The following is a 27,290-nucleotide window of genomic DNA, read 5'->3' as shown; positions in this document are numbered from 1 at the left end:
CTGCTTTTTTTACACCTGGTATTTTCCTGACTTAGCCATGATATCCTATGGAAGGTGGATATCATGGCTAAGTTTGCGAGCCCCTATCATCAAGCTAACGCCAAACTTTGAGAGATTATCGTTGGTTTTCCAGCGATAATCTCTCAATTGGCAGTTAGCGTGAGGATTTATATCACTTTTGAGATAAACCTTGCTAATAGCAAGTTATCTCTGCGATAATTTCCGTCGATGCTTAGCGTTAAAAAATTCGTTGCTGAGCATCGTTAGCGATAAATATCGCTTCACGTTGGTAATATGCCCCCTAATTCTTTCACCTAATGCATTACTTTTCTTTTTGTATAATTATATTTGAATTTACAATGTTTTGTTATAATTGTACAACTTGTTTTATGAATTATCTACAAGGTTCTCATTGTTATTTTTTGTGGTGAGTAGCTCGAGACACAGCTCGAGACGTGCTGAACCTCATCATTGTCTTAACGCCATTGCGCACGTCATCACGCAAGTCACTCACATTGAAATTACGTGCGTGTGACCATTTTGTTTTTGCAGTTTTCTTTGTAACCTCACACTCAGAGACTCATTGGAACTTCTGCACGGAGACGCATTGGAACTTCTATACGCTGGACAATTTATCATGCTCTGACAAAACGAACAGTTTCGAAATTATTTCACAGACTTTTATAACATAGCTGCCTTTTGCCTGTGCTACGAGTACCAAATTGTTCTGGAATTATATATTTTTATTGTTTTACCTACGATTCGTTTATTACTGGATTTACCATTACCATAATTTTTTCTAAATCGACCTGCTTGGATTCACAAATAATGATCAGTGCTCGCATATTTTGTTTGACAAGTCTGCCATCTAGTGGGCATTTGGAAAAGTGTATTGCTTGTCTGTTTTTGTTTACTTAGATTTCAACTTTGGCATATCTACAAACTGCTTCCCTACACCCTATTCTGTTAGCTGTTTCTCTGTCCTTATCTACATATTTTATTTGATTTTGTGGTACTTTTCTTTTCAAGTTACAAGTCAAGTGAGCATACTTTCGCCATGGCTGCAACTCACATGCATCAACCACCTCCTTTTCTCTGTGAAAAAGGTGAACCGCTCTTACCCTGGCAACAATGGAAATTATTATTTGATTCTTATCTAGTTGCGATTGGTGGTGAGAAATTCTCAGCTAACAGGAAACAAGCAATTCTACTTCGCAACCTAGGGATTGAAGGACGTAATATTTATGTAAGCATTGACGTAATTCCCATTAGTGAAGTTAGTAGCGAACCTTCGGATGTGTTTGATATGTTCCTGAAAATGTTAGAAAAACATTTTGGACCGTGCATCAACGTTGTTTTAGAAAGACATGAATTTTTCATGAGAGTCCAAGAACAAAATGAAAAAGTGGGCAACTATGCAGCATCACTCAAAACTCTGGCTCATACTTGCAAATTTGGTGACTTAACTGACTCATTGATTTGTGACCAGCTTGTTAGATGCACTAACAACTCCAGAGTGCAAGAAAAACTTTCCCTCTAAAAATCCATCTCTCAAAGAAGCTGTAGCTATTGTCCAAGGAATAGAAAACACCTTTGGCTGGGTCAAAGAAATGAAAGCTCAAAAAACCATTTCGGATGACACTCCTACACCAAGTGGCATTCATGAAGTGACCCGAAAAGAACCATGTCCTGGTCATCCTCACAAGTTCATAGATAACGTTTCTAAAGTTGTCCATGGTCCTAGACCTAAGACATATTCAAACTTCTCAAAAATGAAATGTTACAGATGTGGTAGTAACAATCATCCATCCAATTATCCCCAATGTTATGCTAGGAATACCACTTGCCTTAAATGTGGAATCAAAGGCCAATACACAAGAGTATGTAAGTCTGGAGGAAGAGTACGCACTGTTGATGTCTTGAATGAGAATGTTGGTACAAGTGTTTCAACCAAAACGACAATACTAAGTGTACAAAATGATGGTGCTGTAGATGCTGAGCACATTCATATGCCAGAATGTGGTATTGTGATTGGGGATAAATTGTTTGTCATTTTGGCTGATTTGGGGTTCCCCATTTACTATGATTGGAAATGAAATTTGGGACAAAACTTCTCCTGATCTTGAACTTATTCCTCCTGATATTAACCCTGTAAGTTATGGAGGTTCACACATAGATGTAATTGGTTATGTCATTTTGAAAATCCATTTTAAAGGAAGAGAGACAATTGGGAAAATGTACGTGGCAAAACGGGGCGACAACCTCCTAGAATGGAGGCACCAAAGAGACTTGGGCATAATCCTGAACCCTAATGCACACTGTCCGTTGGAACAGGTCATGTTAGTGGATCACAATTTATCTTCTAACAAGTTCTTTGATGAATTTCCCCAAGTTTTTTTCTGATAATTTGGGTCTCCTTAAAAATTGTGAGCACCAAATTATACTTAAGGAGAGAGTACATAAGGTCAGGAAGGTTCTCAATATGATGTTGGAACCTCTCAAGTGTGAACTCAAAAGATTAGTTTCTCACAATATCATTGAGGAAATTGAGTCCTCGGAAGGGTTGGCCCCTGTGGTTTTGGCCCCTAAGGATGGAGGAACGAGTATTAGGATATGTGTTGACTTGAGAAGCCTGAATAAATGGATATGGGTAGATCGTCAACCACTTCCTAATATCTCTGAATCGATGACCATGTTTGAAGGTGCAAATATTTTTGGTGTCTTAGATTTATCTTCAGCGTACCATCAAGTTCCCCTCCATCCGGATTCCAGACACCTCACCTCTTTTTTCACACCACTAGGGGCTTTCCGATTGATCAGAGTGCCATTCGGATTAGCCTGAGTGGCTGCTTGCTTTCAGTGAATCATGAAACTAATTTTAAAGGAAATTCCCAATGTCATGTTTTTTCAGGATAACATTTTAATTTATGGTGAGGATAATATTGAACATGTTGCAACCTTGAGATGCACCCTTCATAAACTGGCTGACAATTAGCTTAACTGTCAATCGTATTAAATGTAAAATTGGTGTGTCGTCTGTAACATATTTGGGGCATGTGATATCAGGGGAGGGCATTCAACCAAAACTAGACTTAGCAAAATGTATTGTTGATGCTTCTACCCTAACAGATAAAGAACAAATCAGGTCCATTATGGGCCTTGCGGAATTCTATTCTAAATTTGTCGAAGGTTGTGCCTCCATTGTTGAACTTATCAGAGTCCTATTAAGAAAAGGAGTACATTTTGCTTTGTCCTCGAAATGTGCTTTTTCTTTCAATATTATCAAACAATCTATTGGAAAAATGCCAACTATTGGTCATTTTGACTCCAAGAAGAAAACAATTCTCACAACTGATGCCAGTTCGAGTCGTCTTGGGGCTGTGCTCTCTCAAGTGGAGTGTGGAGAAGAGAAAGTTGTATCATTTGTCTCAAGGGCTTTGAAAAAACCTGAACAACAGTACTCTTGCATTGAAAGAGAAGCTCTAGCCATAGTGTGGGGTATCAAACACTTTAAGTTTTATTTGTGGGGCATTCCTTTCTTAGTAAGATATGATCATCGGACCTTGGTTCAAGTGTTCTATTCTATGGAAAGTGAACGACTCACTCAGAGACTAAAGCGCTGGATTGAAGACCTTGAAGAGTATAACTTTTCTGTGGAGTATCTTCCTGGCACAGCTACCAAGGTGGCAGATTGTTTGTCAAGATTACGTGTTGAATACACTGGAAATTCTCTTGACAATGATGCTATCAGTGTTGCTTGGATAAAGAAATCTGCCATTCCAGAAAGTGAATGGGAGAATTCTAGGCTAGAAGATCCTTTGTTTCCTAATTTAACACGTTTTGTTATTGAAGGTTGCCCTGATAACTAAAGTATAGACACAATTCCAGTGCACACGTAATAGTCAGTTAATCATATAGGTTTTTTCTTTCTTTGTGCAACGAACAAGCAACGTGAATCCCGAGTAATAAGACAAGGTGGACAAGAATAGGTCTAACCTTTTAAGATGTATTTAGCCCTCCTGTTCTGGAAGGGTGACATCAAGACAAAAAAAAACACATAACCAGCAGACACGTATTTCGTCAAGCGAGCTACTTGGCTCGGGACTCTTCAGGGCTGTAGGCGGTAACAAATGTAAGTTTCGGTTAGCCGGTGATATTTCCAACCCGGCGTTGTTGGGTGAGTAAACTGGGTCGTTAGATAGGATCATAGGCAGGTGAAAATGAATATAAATACAACAACGGGCGGGTACATCCGTTGTTATTAAGGCACTCTGGAATGAAGAGTGCCACACAAGTATAATCCCTGTGTCACGGAGAAACGTTTTATTTATTTTCATTTTCAACTGCCTATCATCCTATATAACGACCCAGTTTACTCACCCGACATCGCCGTGTTGGAAATATCACCTGCATGGACAACTCATGCGTGGAGAAAGAGTAATTCCTACTGAAGGTCTTATATCTAAGCTAATTAATTTGGCCCATGAAGGACATTTAGGAAGAGGTCTTACTAAGTCTTGTTTGCGAGAAAAGGTATTGGTGGCCAAGAATGGATGGACAAGTTGAGAAAGTGGTTAAGGAGTGCTATGAGTGTGGCTCTTGTGATAAGTCCCGAGTCATCAACAATCCTCCACTTTCTCCTGTTGATGTTCCCAAGGAACCATGGGTTAAATTGGGATTAGATATAATGGGTCCTTTTGAACTATTATGGCCCGGAGACAGGTTTGTGATTCTTTTAGTGGATTATTTATCCAAATGGGTCTCTACCAGTTGTGTTCGTTCGGTGAGTACAAGAGCAGTGGTTGATTTTCTTAAAAACAAATTTGCCACTGAAGAAGTTCCCAAGTACATTGTCACAGAGAATGGTCTCCAGTTTGTTTCACAGGAAATGCATGAATTTTTGAATGAGTATGGCATAGTGCATCAGAGAACTGCTCTGTATTTGCCTCAAGCCAATGGATTGGCAGAAAGCATGAATAGAGTAGTCATGGCATGTGTGCAGAGAGCTGTTGTGTCGAGACTTCCCTTGAAAGGAATTTTGACGGACACGTGGTGGGCTCATTGCACCACTTTTAACTGTGTTTTGCATCTAAGCTGGGTTGCTTCATCTAAGCTCAATCCAAACTGGTTACCTTCTATTGAAGGTCCTGTTTTAAGTGAGGAGGAGGTGAATGGCAAGTTCAAATCGTGTCAGGACTCGTATCAACAAAGATTTGAATTTAAAAAATCTATTAAGGTTGTAAAATGGGAAGTTGGAGAATGCGTACTTGTCAAGAGACCACGCTGGCACAGGAAAGGAGCCACTGATTGCATGGGACAATTTGTTATTGTTGCAGTATACAAAAATGTCACTGTACATAATGGTGGTAAATGAAGTATCTCTCCTTTGGTGAAGTTTGAAGGTGACAAATCTATGTTTCCATCATGTCCAGATGTTTCACCTACTTTGATGCACTTCCCAATCGAGACTCTTCATCTTACCCTCCTAGAACACATTGTCTTCCGAAAAGGTGTGAGGATTATGAAATGTCCTTATTCTTTCACCTAACACATTAATTTCCTTTGTGTATAATTATATTTGAACTTACAATGTTTCGTAATAATTGTACAACTTGTTTTATGAATTATCTTCATGGTTCTCTTTGTTATTTTTTGTTTCTTCCTCCCTTCTTTTTGTTTCCTCTGTAAAGGGGATGTGTTGTGATCTTTTGAAATGTGCTGCATACGCTTGTTTCATTCTATCTCCATGGATGCATTCTGTTGCACAGTTTGCTCTGGAGTAACGGCAGGCCGGCAGCAGGAGTTGGTGGCTTATCCTCTTAAACTGAATACAGCTTCGAAACCTTACCTGACAATGTCTTTTTAACACACCCCAGGCGGTTCCTGACCAGCGTTAGTGCCCCTTTGGCCGCCTTTAAAAATTTCGTAAGCTGCTTGTTCAGTTGGTCGTAGGCTGCAGCCTGCAATAGCCTGTTGTCCTGTAACTCCTGCACCTATTTCCATGGAGCTGTGAACCTATACAGCCGTGGTTATACAGTTTAGTTTAAGATGAGGTGGTGCCTTCTCCAGGCTATCCTTCAGTATTGGGAGGCAAATCCCCTTTTCGACTCCTGGGTCTTTCTTTGTCGTGCTAGTTGTTAATTCAATGTCCGCCAACAGAATATCCGAGGGGCTTCCAGAAGATATATCAATAACTGTGCTATTTAATATGTGTGGTTGTGCCTGGTTGTGCGTACTATTTGTTGTGGGAGACGGAGTTATGACAGGGATTAAACCGACAGCGGGGGCGTGGTAACTGCTGGGCCTCCATTGGGTTCTTTTACCTTAATTGAGTCTGAGTTGTCCAGATGGGCTAGCTGGGTAAGCTGAGGGTTTTTGTTTGAAGAAGAAGTCAGTTATAGAAGTTTTTTTCATTTTTGAAGGGCTTTGCTACTAGTATAGCTGGCCCTTTTACTATCCATGCGAGCCTTGACAACAGATAAGTATGTGAGTGTGAATGGGGTTACATAGGCTCCATCATTGGTGGATTTAGTAGCTACCGGGGTTTCCAAGGTTGGTTGGTTTGTCTGATTGAGGCTAAGGTTGGGCACACCACTGAGGCAGAGGGATGTACATAATCCTTCTTGAGTTGTCATCAGCGCTTCCGCTAATTTAGATGTTTTTTGTGTTGAGCTGCGTATCTTAGATTTTTGGTCCTTCCATTTTTCAAGAGTGTTAGCTCGCTATTGGTGGAATGCTCTGTGAGAGGACGTCCATCCTTGGAGAAAAGGAAATGCCCTCCTTGATACCTCATAGATTGTGCCCTTGGCTGCTCTCTGGAGGTAGCGATTTCTCCGAGTAGACTGGGCCTCAGGCGAGGGCATTAGAGCTGCCTGATTTGGCCTGATTGCCCTTATTTTATTGTGCCTTGATTGTGTCTGAGCTCCCCTTCAGGTGTCCTTCAGTAATTTCCCAGGTGGTGATTTCCAAAGCAGGTTGAGGGGTCAAAGTGAAGGGCTAATCCTGGTTGTAACCTGTTTGTAGCAGTGTCTCTGCTGATACTCCTTTGCCCCTCTCTCCACGGGGCAGTCTATGGGGGCTAGTAGTTGGAGGAAGGGGCACTATCCATGTGACAATGTGACAATTTGACATGGTAGCAAGTCAACATATCAGGGGGAGTCAAGGCAATGCCCAAGGGAGTCGCCCAGGCAAGTGTCCAACCCAGTGTGGTCAAAGAAATGATCAAAGAAAAGGAGAGCTGGAGGCATGCCAGCTGACCCAGACCCAGCCCAGTCCAGACTGTTCCACTGAGAGGGGCAGACAGGCATAACCGAGGCTCCATCATATGGGCCTCCCAGCAACTGCGTTGTCACTTTACCTCGTCATGTAGGGCCGCCGTTGTCCTCTGTGGCTGCTGCTGCTGGAGGCGGCCGTCAACCAGCGTCTGCAGAGGATTGCGTGCAAGTGACAAGTGAGGTTGTGGGAGCGCAGGGAGCCTGTCTTCTGCACTACCCGCTCAGGCTGCCTCTAAGTCCCCACAATTGCGGCACAGTTGCAGCTCACCCAGTCGCGAAACAGAAAATGGGGAAACCGGGAAACTCCTGCAGCGGTCGCTGCTGCAACCTGCACGCTTGCACGCTCAGGCACAGGCACAAGCAAAACTCGGAATGGAACTCCAGCGAAAATTTGGAATCGCTCAGGAGTCAATGTTTAGATGGCAAGAGCCTGTGTAATCGCATACTGTCCGTGAAAAGCAAAAACAAACTCCTTTGTCTTTCTAAGCTACATGTGTTGTATATATACTCATAGGTCCCTCCAGGGGTCCTACCTTGCTGAGTTACTGTGTCCGCCTAAAGGCTGAAATCGTACCTGAATTATATACAGAGAAATTATACATGAGATGGTAGTTCTGCTGTGCTTCCAAGATACCTCATGCATAAGGTACGAGATTCGAACACAGGGAAAACCTGCGTTCTGAATGCAGTGTTGAATCTGGGTAAAAGGTCAGACCCTGTAAACCGTTATGTGTGTAATGTAGGAAATGATATAGGTGAAAGGTTGCAATGTTACCTGTGCCTATATTAAGGTACCTATATATAATTAACAGTAATAAAAATACATTGCCCTTTTTAAATAAAAAGCACTCACTGGACAATAATTTATTGAGGTTTGTGTGATCCAGGGAATTGGGATTACCAGCAGATACCACCTCCCCTGAGTAGGCATTTGACTGCTCTGCTTTGCTACCCTGAAGAGTTAAGTGCTACAGAAGGGTAATTGGTTTTCAGTAAAGAGATAATTGTCAATGTACTACTTGTGAAGGACTCACATTCATCACAACTAATAACCACATGTCTTACACATACAGTTTTAGGTGTAGCTAAAAGGTGCTTTCACTTTCTTTCCTCCAGTACTCTTTTCGGTCAGTCCACATTTACATATTCATCCATGCACTGACTATGATTTGTACTCTGAGTCATTTATCACTGCACTCACACAGCCGTCCTTCCATCCGCAATATTTATTTATTCACCCATCCACCCTGGTGACCCGGTGTGCTCTCTGTTATGTTATATATGAGTCTTATATAGCGCAACGGCTACTCCAAGGGAGTCTCTTTCATGTGTGTGTTGGCATCTCAGTGTATGACCTGGATTTACACGACTTTCTGGCCGTGTGTTGACTGTTTTCAGCATATACACCTACAATGCAACCATGACAACAAAAAACGACCCTTATACAATAAATCAGACATGTTGGCATCGTCGAGTTGCTTTATAACTGATGCTACCCAGACGATCCCTTTTATATCAAAAATAATGTTGTGCATTTTGATTTCTATCCCCTAGTTCTTCAGGACCCGCCAGAAATCTCTCTTCCTGATCAAGTGATTGAGGGTGAAATAGTGACTGTGAAGTGCACGGCGCCCGGAAGATGCTCCGGCACCGCCTCCAGGATTACCTGGAGCCCAGATCCAGAGTTTAAATACAATAAGTCATCTTATGATACTTATTATCTGGACGGCACCAGAACCTCCACATCTACTATCACTTTCAGAGCTGCGATGGAGCATAACAATAAACGTCTGTCCTGCACCGCATACTTTCCCGCGGTGAATAAATACACTACAAGCAGCGTCTCTCTGACTGTTAAACGTAAGTACAGCCTTTAACCATTGCACAGAATAACGATCTCATGGCTTATCAAAGTGATCAATATATGAAGAGGTTCATGATTTCCTTCTGTTATATCAAATCGTACATTAGTGTCAGGCTTTAGTGGCAAAAAACAAAATCGTGATTCTAGGGTTGTGCTAAGTGCCTGAACAAGACTTCTATCAGTGTCAGAGAAACACGTTTAAAACTCATCGGGGCATATTAACAAGGGCATTATCTCTGCTTTTGTGGCTTTAAAAGCCAAAAAAGCGGAGATAATCTGTTCGCCCTATTTACAAGTGGGTGCTAACATGCATTAGCTCATCTTAGCACCCTTTCACCCGACGCCTCGCTTTACATCTCTAATGAGATGCAAAGTGGGCGTCACTGGTCAGTACAACCTTTCAAATATCGCTGATGTGCTCATCGCGATTTTTACAAGGCTGCCCCAGCATTTAAGCAGACTTTAGTTTTTGGAGAAAAGCGCTGTTTTTGCCAAATACTAACGTCTGCTAAAATGCAGACTTACCTTTTTCTAACACTGGGGATGGATTATGCTGATACGACCCCAGGGTGGTATCAGCAAGGTTATTGCCTGTGATGTTCCTTGCAAAACTGCGATTTCCCCCATATTACTGGATTTTTTTTCGCCCTGGAGAAACGCGTTGTTAATAGCTTGCTACCAGGGCAATACATTCCAGAGATAGACAACGATAAATAAAAAAGCTCTAAGTACGCTTTGCGTTATTTATCGGCGTCCGTTGATGATATGCCTCATCATTCCTAAAGTTGTAAATGTAAATGTATAGGCATTTATATAGCGCACTACTTACCCGTAGGGTCCCAAGGCGCTTCGACCGCTGCGAAACCCTTCCTGGCTTCCCTGAGAGATGGTCCCTTAATGGGTATCTCCAGGGTGAGACCAGGCATCCCCGGCGGTCTGGTGGGGCCGTTAGTGAAGATGAGACAAGCTAATGCCCAGAGTTGCCGAGTGTGATCGCTGATCAGAGTGGGCACCGAGGTGAGAGAATTATCGAGTCCGCTGACCCTGGTCCAGAAACCTGCCGCGCCGGGAATCGAACCCTGGTCCCGGGCCGTCCTCTGCTCTCGGGTCTGCCGCCTCTAACCAGTGAGCCACACTACTTCACTACTACTGGAAAAGTAGAGTTTGCAGGAAAAAAACGAAACCTCCTTTTTTAGGAAAATTCTCCTTATGTACCTGCAGGTCAACTTTCAAGAAGTTGCAAAGATTGGACATGGGTGTTGTGTGGGAACACCCACAGCAACACCCACGTCCCTTCCCTAACACGCAAAGTGTTGCGTGAACAGGGGTGATATTTACAAGCACAGGTTAAGTCACGCAGGCTGACTTTACCTGTGCTTGTAAATATCCCTTAGCAGGCTGCCCCCCTGTTGCGTCACACAACGTTGTGCACCGGCGGCGCATGGGGCTTGTAAATATGCCCCGTGTTTTGCGAACGACGGAAGAAGAACAATGAACATGGAAAAAAAAGCATTTTTAATGCATTCGGTCTCGCCTTTGAGACCTTAAATGTATTTAGCTCTGCAGCACAGCCTGGGTGCTGAAAAAACTAATGTTCTTTAACATGGAGGGAAAGTAAGCACTAAACTGCATGACATGCCAGGTATGGGAACACATGGAGAGAAATATTGCCTTTCAGCTGGAAATAGTATAGTCCAAAGCTCTGTTTTTAATATAAAATCAGGGCCTTCGGTGGTCATATCACTGAAAATACAAGGGGGTAGATTTGCAATGAACCAACGCAGCACAGTGCATCAAGTCATTTTGCTGCACCGCGCTGTGTTAGTTTGGAAAGCACAGCGATGTAACATATTTACAACAATATGTTGCATCTCTGTGCTTCCCCCTGCGCTGGGGTACAAACTGCTGCATGACCCGGCGCAGGCACCCTTGCACCTTGGTGAAAGTATGCCTGCGTCGTGGGGAGATAGTATTTGTTCAGGAATGGGCACCTTCCTGAACAAAAACAATCTGAAATTACGTTTTTCAACTTATATGTGTGCTGCACAAACATTGTTCATATACAGGAAGGGAATCCTTCCTGAACAAAAACAATCATCAGAGGTAATTTTTTTAATGTGTACTGTAAAATGCAGGACACATCGAAACAGGAAACAAAAACTAGGAGAAATTATTCAATTTCTCCTCATTGCACCTCCCTACACCTCCCCTGGGTAGGAGTAGCATTCACACAAATTTCTAGATTGACGATTTGTTGTACAATCTGTAAATGTGTATCGTTCCATGGGTGTTGCGTGCAGTGCTTTAAATGGAAAAAATAAGTGCAGGTTCTCACCAAAAGGAGCAGTGGGCGGAGTTTAGGGAGGTGCTACGGTGCAAAAAGGGGCGGGGTTAGCTTTTTGACTGTGCCATGGTTGTATGCACTAAATCTGCATGCATATGTTAAAAAGTCGGATATATACGTCCATTATTTATCTCACTAATAACGATATACAAGGCACTTAGTAATAAGTATTTATTACTACCCAAAAAAGCCTTTTAAATATGGGGCAGTGTTTTGTGCTGCCAGTGCATCAAAAAAAGAAATGTACTGGCAGCACAAGGGGCTTGTAAATCTGCTCCTAGATTTGAAAAAAATAATATTGTCAACTGGTGTTCGTATAAGACAATTTCTATAGGCTGGAATCAAGAGATTGCTAAAGTGAATCTGGTATTTTACTAACCTCTGCTGGTCGTTTTCTATGAAGAAAGTTAAACAGAAAAAAAAAACAGTCCCTCAGCAGAAAGCAATTCTGGTATTTTACTGTCCTCTGCTGGTCATTTTCTATTAAGACAGTTATATAGATGCAGTTGAACAGAAAAGAAAGTGCCTAAGCGGAAGCAGACAATTTTTAGGGCTGATCTCCAGGGCCCACAAACTACATAAACATATAAGTATATACTCAGGTATATACTACAGTATATATATACTAAAGTATATATAAGAGGTCTTGAATGATCGAACTCAAAACACTGTAAGATCAACAAACGTGAAGCATTTACCGAATACAGCCAGTAAAGATGGGGTAAGAAGAAGTGCCTGCAAGCACTGAAAAGGGAAACAGTAATCCTTCTAAGAAAGAGCACCTTCTTTAAAAAACACTTCCAGCTCAGGTTGCTCGTTCTTGTGCTGCGTCTAAGAAGAGGAATCTGAGAACAAGGGACACAATAAAACAAAAGCAAAGCAAAGGAAAACAGAAGGAGTACAAGAAAAGAGAGGACATGAACTCTTTCATGTCCAAAGTATGAGTGGAATGGAACTAAATGCAGAATCCAGTCAGGGGAAGGCTGTGATGATGGTATCAGGGCTTTCACTGTGACCACTGCAGGACTGCAGAAAACTCAACTCAGTGAACATTCGTCACTTAGAACAAAGAATGATAAGGTATCCTATGTGAATGTCCTCACACAATGGCATTGAACCGACCCGAGGCCTGTATGCTGATGTTGGTTTCACACCTCTGTAGTTAATAGGCTTGCCCTTCGAACATACTTCGTACATTCTTTTCACTGAGGAGTTCTTGCCAGTATCTGGCCAGTACCTACCTAGCTAAGCACAGAAGCGAAAAAGTCAGTTCTGGTTGTAAAATAATGTGTTTGTCAGAAAGCCTCCACCCCTCTCCCCACCTACTGTTGATGTCAGGATAAACTTTCTGAAAAAAATGAACGTTTTTTTCCTATACATTTGTAGTCAATCACATGTACATATGGCATGAACTTGGACTCAGTAAATATAATGGCTGATTGAAAAAATAACTGATGGGTACTGGAATCAGTACTACAGGAGATCTCTTTTACGTATTCTTATATGACTTTGTGAATCGGGGTAAAGAAAGCACTGCCCTTTCTATCAGTTTGTACTTTTTTCTATGAATATTCATCTACTTTTATTCTCATTTGGGATATTTTATGGGCAAACTCACAAATAGCATAAACGAGTTTGCGAAAGAGTACTTCTGGACTACTGAAAAATGTTACAGTGAATGAGCCTCATTGTGTATAATCTTCATCTCCAGCAAGGACTAACTGGCCAATCAGGTAGGTGTTCCAAATGTACAGGTGAGAGAAAGTTCTAAAGTACCAGAGAGACAACATTTCTTCCTGTTATGATGTTGGGCCACAGACAGTATTAAAATCAAGTTATTTATTTTAATTTAAAGAAGACAAAAGGGCCCAATGTAAGTCTAAGGCGATGGAAACTTGTGCCTTATACTGTTCTTGCATCCTAGTAAAATGATGCATTAGACCATAACAACAAAAAAATAACAAGCATTGATACAGCTTGACGATCTCATATGCTAAAAGATGACCTTTTGATTTTGTCAATACGTTCTTCTTTGACACTAACGTAATCATCTCACATGCAGGTGTATGGCAGGGTATTGGAAAGGTTAATCTAAAATAAATGCAAATCAAAAATAGAGAGAGGAAGAGTCAAGAGGAGCTAGTTCATTTCCCATATATGAATAAATGCAATCAAAAAGAACTGGGTCATAGTTTGAAGTCTCAAGGTTGTGTTTGTGGAAACCAGTAGGTTTCTTAAGGATACCCTCACCCACCAACATTGTTGGTGGCATGCTTCATCATCAGGTCCCACCCAAGGTATCCGAGTGCACTCTGGGTGTGCTGCGACGCCTGAATTACAGCGGATGGTGTTTTTTTTTAGTAGTGTGGTGCAGTGAATGTGGTGGTAAAACTATCTATAGGGTCTATTTTATAAATTAATTTTAATAGTGGGGCCAATGACAGGGTTAAAAATAAGAGATGCGTAGAGCTTTAGGTTTGGACTCAAATATCCTAAGGGTAGGACTACATGTTTCAGCCAGTCTATGTATTGTGCTGACTTTTTCAGGACCAGTGTGAAAAAGTGTATACATCGGTCAAGGTTAAGTCTTCACACGCGCTAAGGTGCAGTTAAAAAAGTGGAGGGAGACCAGTTGTTTCCTCCTATTAATACTTAGATTATGATGTGATCTGCAAAGGAAGTGAGACAAAACACAAGCACAGATACATAAAACATATGGTTGTTTAAACTTGAGAAATTCATACACTCATGTGTGCCACAAGCAGTGTCAGATTTGATCCTTAGTCAATCTATTGGGTGGTGACAACATTTTACACCCATGCGTGCATCGTGGTTTATTATTGGGTTGAAGTGCTACAGTGAAAATGTCCACAGCAGCTATTTTGCGGCATGATGTATGGCTTCAGAAATTGTTGGATAATACTCCCTATGGCAGATTAGCCATAGAAAACATGAATCTCACAAGGGCAGAGTGCCTGTAGTCACACGATGATTTTAGAAAGTAAAGGGTTACTAGGTAAGTTCCCGGATGCGGTTTTCAGTGTATCGTGCTTCCCGGTATGTGAGCTCGGGCGCTCCACTTACTTCAACAAGGTCCACTGCCCTCTGCTAATACCTGTTGCCTGCCTTGGCCTGGGATTCATCCCGGTGTACATGTGATCGTGTCATCACGCGGGGCGTGTTAGCGTCATCACGTGGGGCGTGGTCACTAGGAGTCGAGGACAGCCTATGCCTCAAAATGCAAGGGCGTGCCCCAAGGGCTTTTTGACATTTAAAATGATTATGTGCAAATAATATAGTAAGTTTCTATCTGCATATGCCGATTGTTGTATGCAGCTAAGTGTATTGACAGGATTGTGTACAAATTGCGTCTAAATGGGAGACAGTGCAAGCATTCTGATTGTTGGGTAGTGAAAATATGAAAAATAAAACGGTCCAGTTTATTGGAGGAGAATGCTTGAAATAGAGAATAGACTATGTGTTAGGGTGCCTGAAGGGCTGCTTGACATTTGCAGTGATTATGTGCAAATTATGGTTAACTTATTGTACCAAGTTCGTATCAGCATTTGCTGATCGTCATATGCCACTGGGTGTTATTGACGTTATTGTGTACAACTTTGACACCGGTACCTTTTGGGATAATGGTGCTTTGCCAGCATTCTGCGTGTTAGGGTGGTGTAAAAATATAAGAAGGATTACATGGACAGGTTTAATGATGGTGAATGCTGCTTGCCACTTTGACTGATATTTCTTGGGATTGAGGTGCTATGCATCAAATGTGCACTACTCGGGTGATGCCTTACTATTTGTGGGGTGCATTTCAGGTATTGGATTATTGCCTCAGACATCTTCGTGTCCCGTGTCCGGGAATAGATTACTGAACCACTTTTAGGATATTACAGAGAACCAAATATATCCAATTTCAAGAGTTATTTAGTGCGTTCCATGGGAATGTTGTCGTTCAGCCAGTTTTTATGAGTTGAGAGGTGATAGATCTAGCGTTGTTATTTTTGCAGATGTGGCCTCGCTTTGTTTCTCCTACTCAGTTTCCCGGTGTTTGTTACTGATTTTAGTCATTTTATTTGAGATGGTGTTATAGGTTGTTATGCAGGTCAGGGGGATTGGCATGTCTGTTCATTAGTTCTCTTCTAACAGGGCCTCCCTTTTCTGGGTCTGTGCCCTTTTCTTGGATGTGCCTATTACTTTTTTTTAGGGTAACCTCTAGTTTCTCTTCTAGGTTTCTTGATTGTTCTTGGCTTCATCACACAAAATCAAAGTCCGCCTTTTTAGGGAGAGGAAGAAGAGGAAGAGGCAGGAGAAGAGACAGAGAACGGGTACACTGGAGAGAGGAAGAAGGACCAGTGGGGGCGAACACCAGATTTTAGAAAGGCATGGTTTTCTTCCTTTTCAGTGAGAGTGAATCCACCCCTGAAGCATATATTAATATGTTTATAAAAGGGAATAGACTAATTAGAGGAATTTGCCTGCTGACTTTTTCTCAGTCAGTCAGTCAAAATACTTTATTGCGATAACTTAATATCATACAAAGACAATGGCAAAATACATATTATATTAAAGAAAAATACAGAAAATACAAAAAATACGTACATTAAAAACAGTTAAAATGCAACAAGATAAAAAATCATGAGTCGTATTACAATTCATATTGATAAAAAGTATAAAGTGCAAAGTGCTAAAGTGCTAAAAAGGTACTAAGAAAATCCCCAGCAAGGTAAACATTACTAGCACCAGATGTCCCTCTTACAATGGTTTTTATAAGTACGGTCCCAATATAATTACAAAGAGCCTATTTGAGGTACACAATCTGTACTACAAGGGGAAGTAGACACATTTTTTAATCTAATATTCCTACTCCTAATAGCTCTTACCAAGAAACTAGCCACATGAAACATAATCTTGGGAGTCTGTAACAACTGTAAATAAATAAGAGCAGGTTTAACTTGGATAAATCCAGCTTCCCTAAAAATAGGCACAAGGAACTTTCTCCTAGCGTCAATGTAATGACTACAAAACATTACTAAGTGCATAGTATTTTGTTCGGAGAAATGATCACAGGAACAAGGTGACGCCTTTTCTGGGGTACTCCATACAGGATAAAAACCAAGATTAAAATGTATCAAATTAAAACGAAAGCGAGTTAAAATAAGCCTGTGGTAAGGATAAGTCACCGTGTTCAAATAATTTTATGGGCCATCAGGTATGGACAGTATTAGACCGGCCCTGACACTGGGTTTTTTCAGCTCACATTCTTCCCTCTCCAGGGATAAAAGCTCCTTCATTGCAAGTTTTATAGACACTACATCTTTAGATGTTATAGAATCTGTTACAGTATAAATCTCAGGCCTCCCCAACCTTAAAAAAGTTTCCTTAATATAGGTCAGCCACCTAATATTGTTAACTTTGTCCAGACACAAACAGTCTCTCATAATAATATGGTTTAAAGGCATTTCTTTATTAAGCCACAACCTCAGCCAAGCAACTAAAGGTGCTGTTTTTATCAGGTCTGTGATGTAGCCTTCCCCTAGTTCCATATGGACAGTGTAGGATGGGGTTGACTGTGGGACGCCAAGAACAGATCTAAAGAATTTATTTTCCATCGTCTGTAAAGGATCCACTCCCCTATATCCCCATATCGAGCTACCATATGATGCCACTGAGATACATTTGGCCTTATAGATTTTAATAACAGCTGCAATTGGCCTACCCCCAAGTTTCTTAGAGAACCCCTGAAGGGCTGCAGATGTCCTAGCTAACATAGTTACTCTATTCTTAACATGGGGGCCCCAGTTACCCTTCTCATCAAAGGTAATCCCTAAATAGGGAAAGGAGGTTACTCGAACAAGCTTTTCCTGTCCGCAGAGAAAAATTTTGTGATCGGTTCTCCTAGCTGCCTTGCCCATGAGCATAACCTGAGATTTTTTCCCATTTATTTTCAGATCAAGTGAGCTCATGAAAGATTCAAAGGCGTCCAGGAGGCGTTGAAGCCCCACCCCGGTACGCGCAAGAAGAACCGCGTCATCCACGTAAAGGAGAACAGGAATCCCCTGATCCCCTGCACGCGGAATGTCGTGGGTCACATCCCTGAGAGCAGGCTCCAAGGCATTCACATATAATGTGAACAACAGGGGTGCCAATATGCACCCCTGTCTAACTCCTTTTTCAGAAACGAAAGCGTCAGTGCACCTTCTGCTCGAAGAAACTCTAATTTTTGCAGTAAGGCCAGAGTGCAGGTCAGCCAATAAATTGACTATGGTCCTATCCAAGCCCATTTCCAGTAGTTTTGACCAAAGCTTTGATCTGTTGACCAAATCAAAGGCAGAGGAGAGGTCCATGAAACCAAGGTACAGCCCTGGTATATTTCTTAATCAGCAGGTGGAGATTAAGGCATTGATCCTGGGTACTTCTTTTAGGTCTAAAACCATATTGCACATTTGTCAAAATACTGTTCTCTGTGACCCACTCATTCAATTTTACTAATATAACTCTCCCTAAGATCTTAACTGAAGAGTCAATCAGTGAGATTGGTCTATAACATGCAGGATCCTGCCTATTTCCCTTTTTGAACACAGGGATAATTATAGATGTTTTCCATGACTCAGGAATGTTATCATGGTTTAATGCATTAAAGACCCTGCAAAGTAATCTTGACCAAAAATTGGGGAAACATTTGAAGGCGTCTGCAGGAACACCATCGGGTCCTGGCGCCTTTTTCTTCAGAGTACAGTCTATGGCATGTAATACTTCCGATACTTCAAAGTGCAATTGATTCCCTCTGGCGTTAGTATCAACCTCCTGCGCCCTGGGATCTCCACTGGTAAGACCAGAATAGATGTCACTAAAGTGTTTAATCCATCCTTCATCAGAAATGTTAGTTTCAAGGGGGGAATTTTCCTCCCCTGTAAATAAAGGTTGGTTGACAATCTTCCAGAATTTTCCACTGTTTTTTAATATTGCTGGATCTGAGAGCAGTGTCCAGGCTTCGTCTTTAATCTGTTTTTTCCTGTCTGCTATGGCCTTTTTATATTGGGCTCTACTGGTGGTGATAAGTTCACGATTTTTCGGGACAGCTTTTAAAGCATTAAGCAATGCAGAGTGTGTTTTTGAGCATCTGTGGTCAAACCATCTTTTAATGGGCATTAGCTTAGGTTTAGAAGCCACAGATAGCCTGCAATTAATCTTGCTACATATACTACCAAATGCAAATATCACTTCCCTATCGTTGGACACACTAGATAGACACACACCAACCTCATCCTCAGCCTCAGAAAGTACCTCTTGTACGAAGGATTCCGGGATTATACTATCCCATTTCAGTCTGCGTCCCTGGTCCTTAACTTTAAATGCTTGTTTGTTGTTACAGGGGCCATATTTATGCCCTATAAGATCAAGAGTTACTAGGTCCAGGAAGACAGGGTTGTGATCACTGAAAACAGAAACCACAGTTTTATACATTAAAACCTTAGCTTAAAAGCATGCTGAAATAAATATATAATCAATGATAGAGCCATTGTCTGTTCCCTTAAAGGTAGGGGCCCTTACCCCCCCTCCCCACAGCTAGATTCGTATAGGTTCCATCTTGCTAGAAAGTTCTCTAAACAATCCCTCTGTTTGTTATGTTCAAGATGGATGGGCAAACAATTAGGAGGGGATTCTAGATCATCGCAAACACACATTAGTGAACACGGGTGTATATTAAAATCACCCAAAAAAATGATTTCATAAGAATTAACATTTTCACTATAGACTGACAAAAAATGGTCCAATCTATCTAGACTATGTGATGTACAGTCTGATGCATTGGAGTTGTAAAAATGTATAAATAAAATGTTTGGAGATTCTACTGAAGAAAGTTCAACAATTAAACATTGCTCGGATCCCGAGTCACATTTCTTTAGGGTACCTTTAATATCTAGTTTAAAGAAACTTAACAATCCTCCCTTAGCTCTTCCTGCAGCGCTAGACACTGCAGGAATACAGAAGTGACTATAGCCATCTAGAGAAAAACTGTTATTTGTATCCCATGTTTCCTGCAATGCAATGATGTCGAACTTAAACATAAAATCTGTCCATGCCACATTGCCTACTTTAGCCCTAATTCCCGCAATATTCCAAGTAAGTAGGTTTCTTGATTGTTCTTGGCTTCATCACACAAAATCAAAGTCCGCCTTTTTAGGGAGAGGAAGAAGAGGAAGAGGCAGGAGAAGAGACAGAGAACGGGTACACTGGAGAGAGGAAGAAGGACCAGTGGGGGTGAACACCAGCTTTTAGAAAGGCATGGTTTTCTTCCTTTTCAGGGAGAGTGAATCCACCCCTGAAGCATATATTAATATGTTTATAAAAGGGAATAGACTAATTAGAGGAATTTGCCTGCTGACTTTTTCTCTCTTTTTAACTTTCTTCCTTGCTGTGAACAGGATTCACATGCTTACTGCTTCTATCATGTAACTCTTCAGCAGACTTGAAAGACTTTACAATGCTTTTAGATATACAAATGGTTTTTAAGAATGATGGGATTCCTAATGAAAGATGTTTTCTCTGTATACTTCTATCAGTACAATGACTGATAAATTGGTCATACATTAACTGATCAATGTAGTTCTGGAACTGACATTCAGTCATTAATTTACGTAAAGAGGAGATATAAGCATTTACATTCCGGTTGGGTTTTTGAGTTCTCTTGAAAAATGTATGCTTGGAAATCACCAAGCCAGGTGGTATATCAAACCCTTCCACCAGTTCCTTAACGATGTCTTGAAATTCATCAAGTGCTTGACCTTCCACATCCTCCAAATCTGGAAGATGCTTGACTGTAGACCTTCCTTCAAAACATATAAACATAAAGAATGAAGTAACAGAAACCTCTTATGTCTCAGAAGTTGGAAGGACCCCACTAAAAGTAGCCCCCTTGAGCCCACGATATGGCGTTAACAGTCACTACCCAGGGCAGGATGGCTACAGACTGTGGAGGTATCTATTATTACCCCTCTGGGTTTGAGCCTAAAGACCCATCTGGGTTTGAGCCTAAAGCCTGGACCTGCTCTTCATGAAGGACTTCCTGGGGCATAAAACAATATGGTTACTACAATTAAATAGGTCTGTGTACCAGGTCAATATGAACTTCAGACTTTAGGGACCTAGTACACACATATCATTGGAAAATGTTGCTACAGTTCCAGGCTAGCTCACAGTGCTCCATTTAAACCCCTAACCTTTTCAGGGTAAAAGATGGTATCATCATTCTCAAACATGGGCAGTCTTATTCCCAAAGTAATTGAGGAAACAGATCTACCCTTTCATTGTCACTCTGCATACGCACGGTAAACACAAGAAAGATATGAAAATGGTTTTTCAAATATTTATTGAAACATTGGTATTCATTTATAGAAAACATGTGTTGCTGTTATTAGGCAAATGAAATAAAGCATGATAACCAGCATTATGAGAATGGTAAAAACATAAACAAGAGCATATCGGGAGTACCACCTGCCAGATCCATTGACATAGCCTAATCCCCTCCTGGGTATGTTTGTGCCAAGAAGCCAGTCTGATGTAGAGCAGGCTATCGTCCTTTGCAGGATAGAGGTTAGAACCAGGAAGGCTGCTTCTCAGTCTTCCGAGTCACTGCGTTCCAGGATAATCTCAACAGAAGTGCTCCTCTGCTGATTGCGAGACAATAGGGCCAAGTCCGTGCAGGTGACTTGGACCAAATGTGCACAATTATAAAGAAATATTTGTTTCAAAATCAACATTTTAACATGCATCATTATTGTATGACTGACAAAGTTACATTTAATACAATTGACTTCCTAGTCAACATGTTCTATTCAAGCAACAGTCAATGTGATAAATTAATAAAAATGAAAGCTTTTATGCTATAAAATAAATCATAATTGATCAACAATAGTGATTAGTCCCCTTGAAATAACGTGTGCCCTGCATTTCAGGACCCCATGTCTCTTATTCAGGGGCCAATCTGAAAAATGTAAAACTCCAATGTATAGATATAGTCGAAAAACAATTTACAATACTTGAATTTGCATGTAAACCCTGCTATTACATGACAGTCTGATATATTCTGAAAAAGTCTGAGTATTTCACTATTCATCATATTTGTTGGGGGTGAATTGCTTGTGTCAATGCCTAATTGCCTAGAAACAACCATGCTTTCCACGGATCCAGTGGATGATATAACGTAAGGGAATCATGTGCTGTGTGTCTAGCCTTGGACATGAAGTACAGACAACAAAGCAGCAACGCTTACTAGAAATAAACTGCATAGACAGTATCTTCTCAGTATAAAATTGTGTTAATTTAAAAACACATAAAAAAGTCACCATTAAAAAAGCCGTCTAACTAAAACGTGAAACTAAAATGAAGACTCAGTGCTGGCCCTAATGTTCTTCACTACAAGTGGATGAGAATGTCGTACAGTGTAGTGCTGTGTCATATAGTGGAGTGGTGTGTCATAGAGAGGAGTGGAGTTGCATGTCCTATAGTGTCATACAATGTAGTACAGTGTCGTAAGGTGGATGGGCATAGAGTGGGATACATCGGCATTCAGTGTAGTAAAGTCTTGTAGAGAGGAGTTGCATTAGAGCAGAGTAGGTTGTCATGCAGTTGATCAGCGTAGACTGGATTGTCGTACAGTGGTGTAGAGTGAGATAAAGTGTTGTGCAGTGCAATCTACTGGAGTGGAGTCGAGAAGAGTGGCATAAAGTAGTGTGTATTGAAGTATAATAGAGTGATTATAATAGAGTAGAATGGCATGGAGTGAACTAAAGTGGAGTAGTGTAGTGTATATTAAACAAAAATGTAATAAAAAGAAGGCAGCCAATAATCTTCCACGCAATCAACCCTTATGCCAAATTCAGTATAGGTTTCCAGAATGCACTTTTTTTTTCCAGTCCGGGAAAAGGCCAGTTGCTTGCTGCTGCGCAGTGCAGAAACAGGGCTTTCAGTTAAGCTATTTCAGCTGAAGGTGGAAAACACAGTGGATATTCTTCCTCTCATTATTATTTAAATTGGACCTGCTGAGTCAATTTGCAAGCACTAGCCAGGGGGAAAGAGACTAGTAAACAGTGAGGGCCTGGATCCAAAATGTATCACCGCCACTCACTGTCAATGGTTTAGGGGGGCATCTAATAGCTCCTCAATCTATATCTATCTATACTACTATTATAAAGAGAGAACTCAACCCTTTGAGCCAGGTAAACTCAGGAACCACAGCGCCAATCCACACACCCAATACATCCTTGAAATTGTCAGGGTGTGTAGATGGACATAGGCTACATAAATTTAAAAAAAACGTAAATTTAAGAATTTAACTTTAAAAACAAAGTAGTTGCCTAAAAGTAGGGCCGGCCGCGACGTAGTTCCAGCGGAGTTTCTTCAAGTTCCCGCTTCCCGCTGGGCCGCCGCGCTGCCTGCGACGACCCGGAAGCGGTTGGGCAGCCGGCCAATCGCAGCGCGGCCCCAACCGGAAGTCCCGCCCCCATCGCGGCGCGAGAGAGAAGCCACTGTCCGAGGAGCCCCGAGGGCTCCTGATCGAGTCCTGGTCCCGAGATGGGGGACCGGGTGAAGAGCGGCCGGGCGCATGAAGAAGGCGGGGCTCTCATGTGGTGAGAGTGCCCCGCAAAGCGCAACCGCCGCCCGAGAGGCACGCCAAGCACCGCCAGAACAGGTGAGTGTGTTGCGGAGGAGGAGGGGTGAGTGGGGGTGGGGTGTGCGCGTGTGTCTGTTGTAGTGTGTCTGTGCGTGCGTGTGTCTGTCTGCGCGTGTGTCTGTTTAAGGGGGGTGCGTGTGTGTGTATGCAGTGTGTGTATGTGCGCATGCGTGCGTGAACCTTTCTTTAAGGGGGGTGCGTGTGTGTGTGTGTGTATGCAGTGTGTGTATGTGCGCATGCGTGCGGGAGCCTTTCTGTGCATGGGAATATCAGGGACGGCGACGTGCGCGCTCACGAGCTACAATCTCCGCCAGGAGAAGCTCGTGCCAGTCTGCTGTCTACATTCCCCTGAAAGTGATTGCATAAGTTGTCTCGCCATAGACGCAAAAGCTTCGCTTTTGCTTCGTCTAGGCGAGACCTAAAAAGAGAGAGCCCAAACGTTCGAGGCGGGTAATCTCAGGAACCAAAGCACCAATCACAACACCCAATACAGCGTTGGAAAGGGCAGTTGCAGCAGAAGGACATAGGCTATGCAGACGCCCACCATATACATTTAAAAGTTAAAAGAACCGTGCCAGCAAAGTAGTCCCTTGTGGGCGTGTCTGCGTTGTGCTGTGGGTGTGTGCTGGGGATGTGACAAACGCTGGGAGTGTGTGGTACGTTCAGCCCTTCATGCCATGTCTCATATCATGTGCTGTGGGTGTTTGTGGGCGTGTGCAGGGCGCGGGATTATGGAAAAAAAAGCGAGCGTTGGGCCCAATATTTCATTGTTTTTTCTTCCCAGGTTCTATACATTCCAGCTCCAGGTGTGCTTGCCATGCGCTCCCAGTGACTGTGCACCTGCTCTACTGTTTAGAGGTCAGGCCTGGCGCTATTCCCAAGGGCCGAAAGGAGTGCAAACAGGGGCCATTGTGCAGGAAATGTAATCTCGCCTTAACTTCCGGTGACGCCTGAAGCGCACACTGAAGATTTTCCACTTCTGTTGCGCACAGGCCTCGCGCCTCGCACATCCGGACACGGGAATAGCAAGAAAAGGACTATCCCTCCCCCGGGAATATGTGATGATATTCCGCAAACCAACATGCCGCATACCATCACTTTATAACGCGGGACTATTTCTCCGCAAACACATAATTTCTAAAACGTTTACAACGCATATGACTTTATCACGCATGCCATTATAACGCAAATGCATGTGTGGCAAAGTCATATACATTGTAAAAGTACAATATTAAAACATCAAATATATGTTTGTATATATGTGTATTTATATATATATATCTATACTACTATTATAAAGAGAGAACTCAACCTTTTGAGCCAGGCAAACTCGGGAACCACAGCGCCAATCCACACACCCTATACATCCTTGAAATTGTCAGGGTGTGTAGATAGACATAGGCTACATAAATTTAAAAAAAACGTAAATTTAAAAATTTAAATTTAAAAACAAAGTAGTTCTTTAAAAGTAGCGCCGGCCGCGACGTAGCGCTGGCCGCAACGTAGCGATGGCCGCAAAGTGCGTGATGATGACAAGCCGGGAGTAGCGCGTGAAGTCCGGAGCGCGGGGAGGAGCGGCGGCTCAGGTAAGGCAAAGGCAAAGACGAGGCGAGGCGAGGAGGGGCGGGGGTCGGGACGCGAGGGGGTCGGTCGGGACGGGAGGGGGTCGGGCGGTTGGCCCTGCTTCCATCTGCTCTAAAATTAATCTCTGTGTAATTTATGCTGCCACTGTTTAGCGAGGCAGGCTTTGCTTCCAGGGTTTTTCAGGGCTAATTGAAAGCATACAGCGCTTCCCCTGATTCCTGGCATAGAACCGCCTTCTCCTCTGTGTCAGTGCCAGCGTTTAAAAATGAGTATTTGGAGCAGCACAGCTTTAACAATCTCTGGCATGGGCCAAAAGGAAGTCAAAGTGAAAAATTTAAGTGTTCTGGGCGGGCGGGGGCCTGGGTGGGCAGTTTGCCCTGAAGCCTCTTTCCCCCCGGACAACGTTGGGGCGGGCTGCTAGTATATATATACATACATATTTTGTTAATTTAATTAAAACATTTATTCTTTTAAATTGCATTATTTATATTATTTTTATTTATTATTTTATTTTATTACCCTTTACACCCTAAAAACTAATACCACCCTGCTCCCTTTAAATACCCCTGCACCCCATAATCATAACCCACCCTTACTCCTTAAAGTACCCCAACACCATTAAACACTAACCCATCTTAGCCCTATAAATATACCATGTACCCCAAAACTCAAACCTATCCCTAAACCCTAAATATACCCCTGTACCACAGTAGGACCATTTCTTTTTATCCAGCATTCCTTCGTACTTGTAACTGTCGACCTGATGTAGAGGTCGTTGGAGGGTTTATCTTCCACCTTATCGTAAGTGCTTTGTCTTCTAAAACTCTTATAATGGGGCGTTTGGGAAATCCATTGCATTTCTGATGGAGTAACCACCCGCCAAGCTCTAAATCAGGACCTAAGTGCCAATGTCAGAACTGCTTTTAAAATCTTTTCAATTGTTATCAATATTTTTAGATGGCTAGAAATGCAGCACTTGGCACTCACTTCTTCAAAGGTGCCTTGAGAGAGAACTCACAACCACTTTCGCAACGATCTTATGTTCTATTCAGTTTTCATTATTTTTACTATCAACAGGTGCTTTCAAAATCACATTTGACACACATTTCCTGATAATCTCCAATATTCCTGACTAATATGCTTTAAAATACCCCATTTCCTACTAATAAACACATTTGCTTGTAAGAAGTGATTAATACTAACCTTTCGAAAAACTCAGTAAAGTATGTTGAGCTCCTCAAACTCACACCAGAATGTGCCATTTTTGCATTCTCACTACAGATGTTCGAGACTGCATTGTATACATTACTCGACAACGTTAATCCATGCTCGTGATTAGATTGATTCTTCTCAAGCTCTTTTCCCTGTGTTTTACTGGCCATCATGCCCTGTTCTGTGTTTGTCCCTTCACTGAAGTGTATTCCTATTACTCTTGTTTTGATTTTGTATTGTGTAGCCTTCCAATGCTGATGTCATGGAACTACTTTTTGTGTTTTTTATTGTCGTAACACACCATGAGATCACTCATCTGGGCTCCTGCTCTTTAGTTTCATCCTGCTAACTTCACCCTTACCCACCCACACGTTGCCTTCCCCCTGCTGCTCCTCTGTGGTGCATAAGGACCTATATGGCAGCCTTGGTGATGCCCTGGATGCCCCATTAAATCCTTGTAATATAAATCAGGTGGCAGATTTACAAGAAACAAACGCATCTCTGCATTATAGCAGAGATGCATCAGTTTACTTGCGTCACTCAAAAAAAAACCTTTGCGCCACCATGGATGCATCACATTTACAATGTAACGCTCTAGGGCGCATGGACTGACAGATGTGTCATGCATCTGTTGGTGCAAAGGTCAAGCATTGCTGGAGTCATGTTGCAAGCACGACGCAGCTCCAGCAATGATCAAGAAGACATATTCCTATTTTGCTGTGTCACTCCTTACACCTGCTTCAAGGAGGCGTAAGGTTTTGACGCAGTGGTGTCATAGAAGTGACGCAGGGAAATCTTACAGATTTTACTGCGTCACTTTTACGAGGCTTTCATCCATTGGAACGCCCACCCTGCATACATTATAACCAATGCAGGTTTAATGTGGGGCAAGGCTTTACAATGTGACGCATTTCCCTAGATGAGTCACAATGTAAATATGTCGCAACCTGGCGCATTGTTTACGTGCTGCTCACAGAAGTGACGCAACGGCGGTGCAATAATGTTGCAAGGGGCTTGTAAATCTGACCCCAGATTGTTACAAGAATCTGCTCTACTACGCTGTAGTGGGTTCATGATACCTTTTAAGTTGAGTTTTGAGTGTTCAGCAAGTAGAATAAATATATTATAAACTGCACAAAGAAATCATAATTCTTCTTCTTCTTTTATTGTTACAGATCCTCGCAGGACACCGCAAATGAATGATGGGAATGTCACAATACTAGGTATTGGTGAAAATGTTGTGTTCTGAACTAACTACTAACTATAAATTACCAGCCTACAAATTAGCTTAGTAAGACAAAATCTTCATGGTCGCCCTTTGTGAGGCCC

General features: G+C 42.1%; 1 protein-coding gene across 2 annotated transcripts in view; it reads left to right on the top strand.

Moving 5' to 3' along the window:
* Positions 1-27,290, top strand: part of LOC147701139 (sialic acid-binding Ig-like lectin 13) — a 291,587-nt gene that overhangs the window by 178,769 nt on the left and 85,528 nt on the right. The window contains exons 4-5 of one of the 2 annotated variants that reach the window (XM_086929906.1): positions 8,829-9,134; positions 27,137-27,184. In XM_086929906.1, coding sequence (XP_086786032.1) covers positions 8,829-9,134; positions 27,137-27,184 — 354 coding nt within the window. The remainder of the gene's footprint in view (positions 1-8,828; positions 9,135-27,136; positions 27,185-27,290) is intronic. The other variant, XM_086929907.1, reaches the window with a different exon arrangement.

This window comes from Lissotriton vulgaris, chromosome 7, assembly GCF_964263255.1.
Source record: "Lissotriton vulgaris chromosome 7, aLisVul1.2, whole genome shotgun sequence".
Classification (NCBI taxonomy): domain Eukaryota; kingdom Metazoa; phylum Chordata; class Amphibia; order Caudata; family Salamandridae; genus Lissotriton; species Lissotriton vulgaris.
This window is presented reverse-complemented; position numbering and strand designations above follow the sequence as displayed.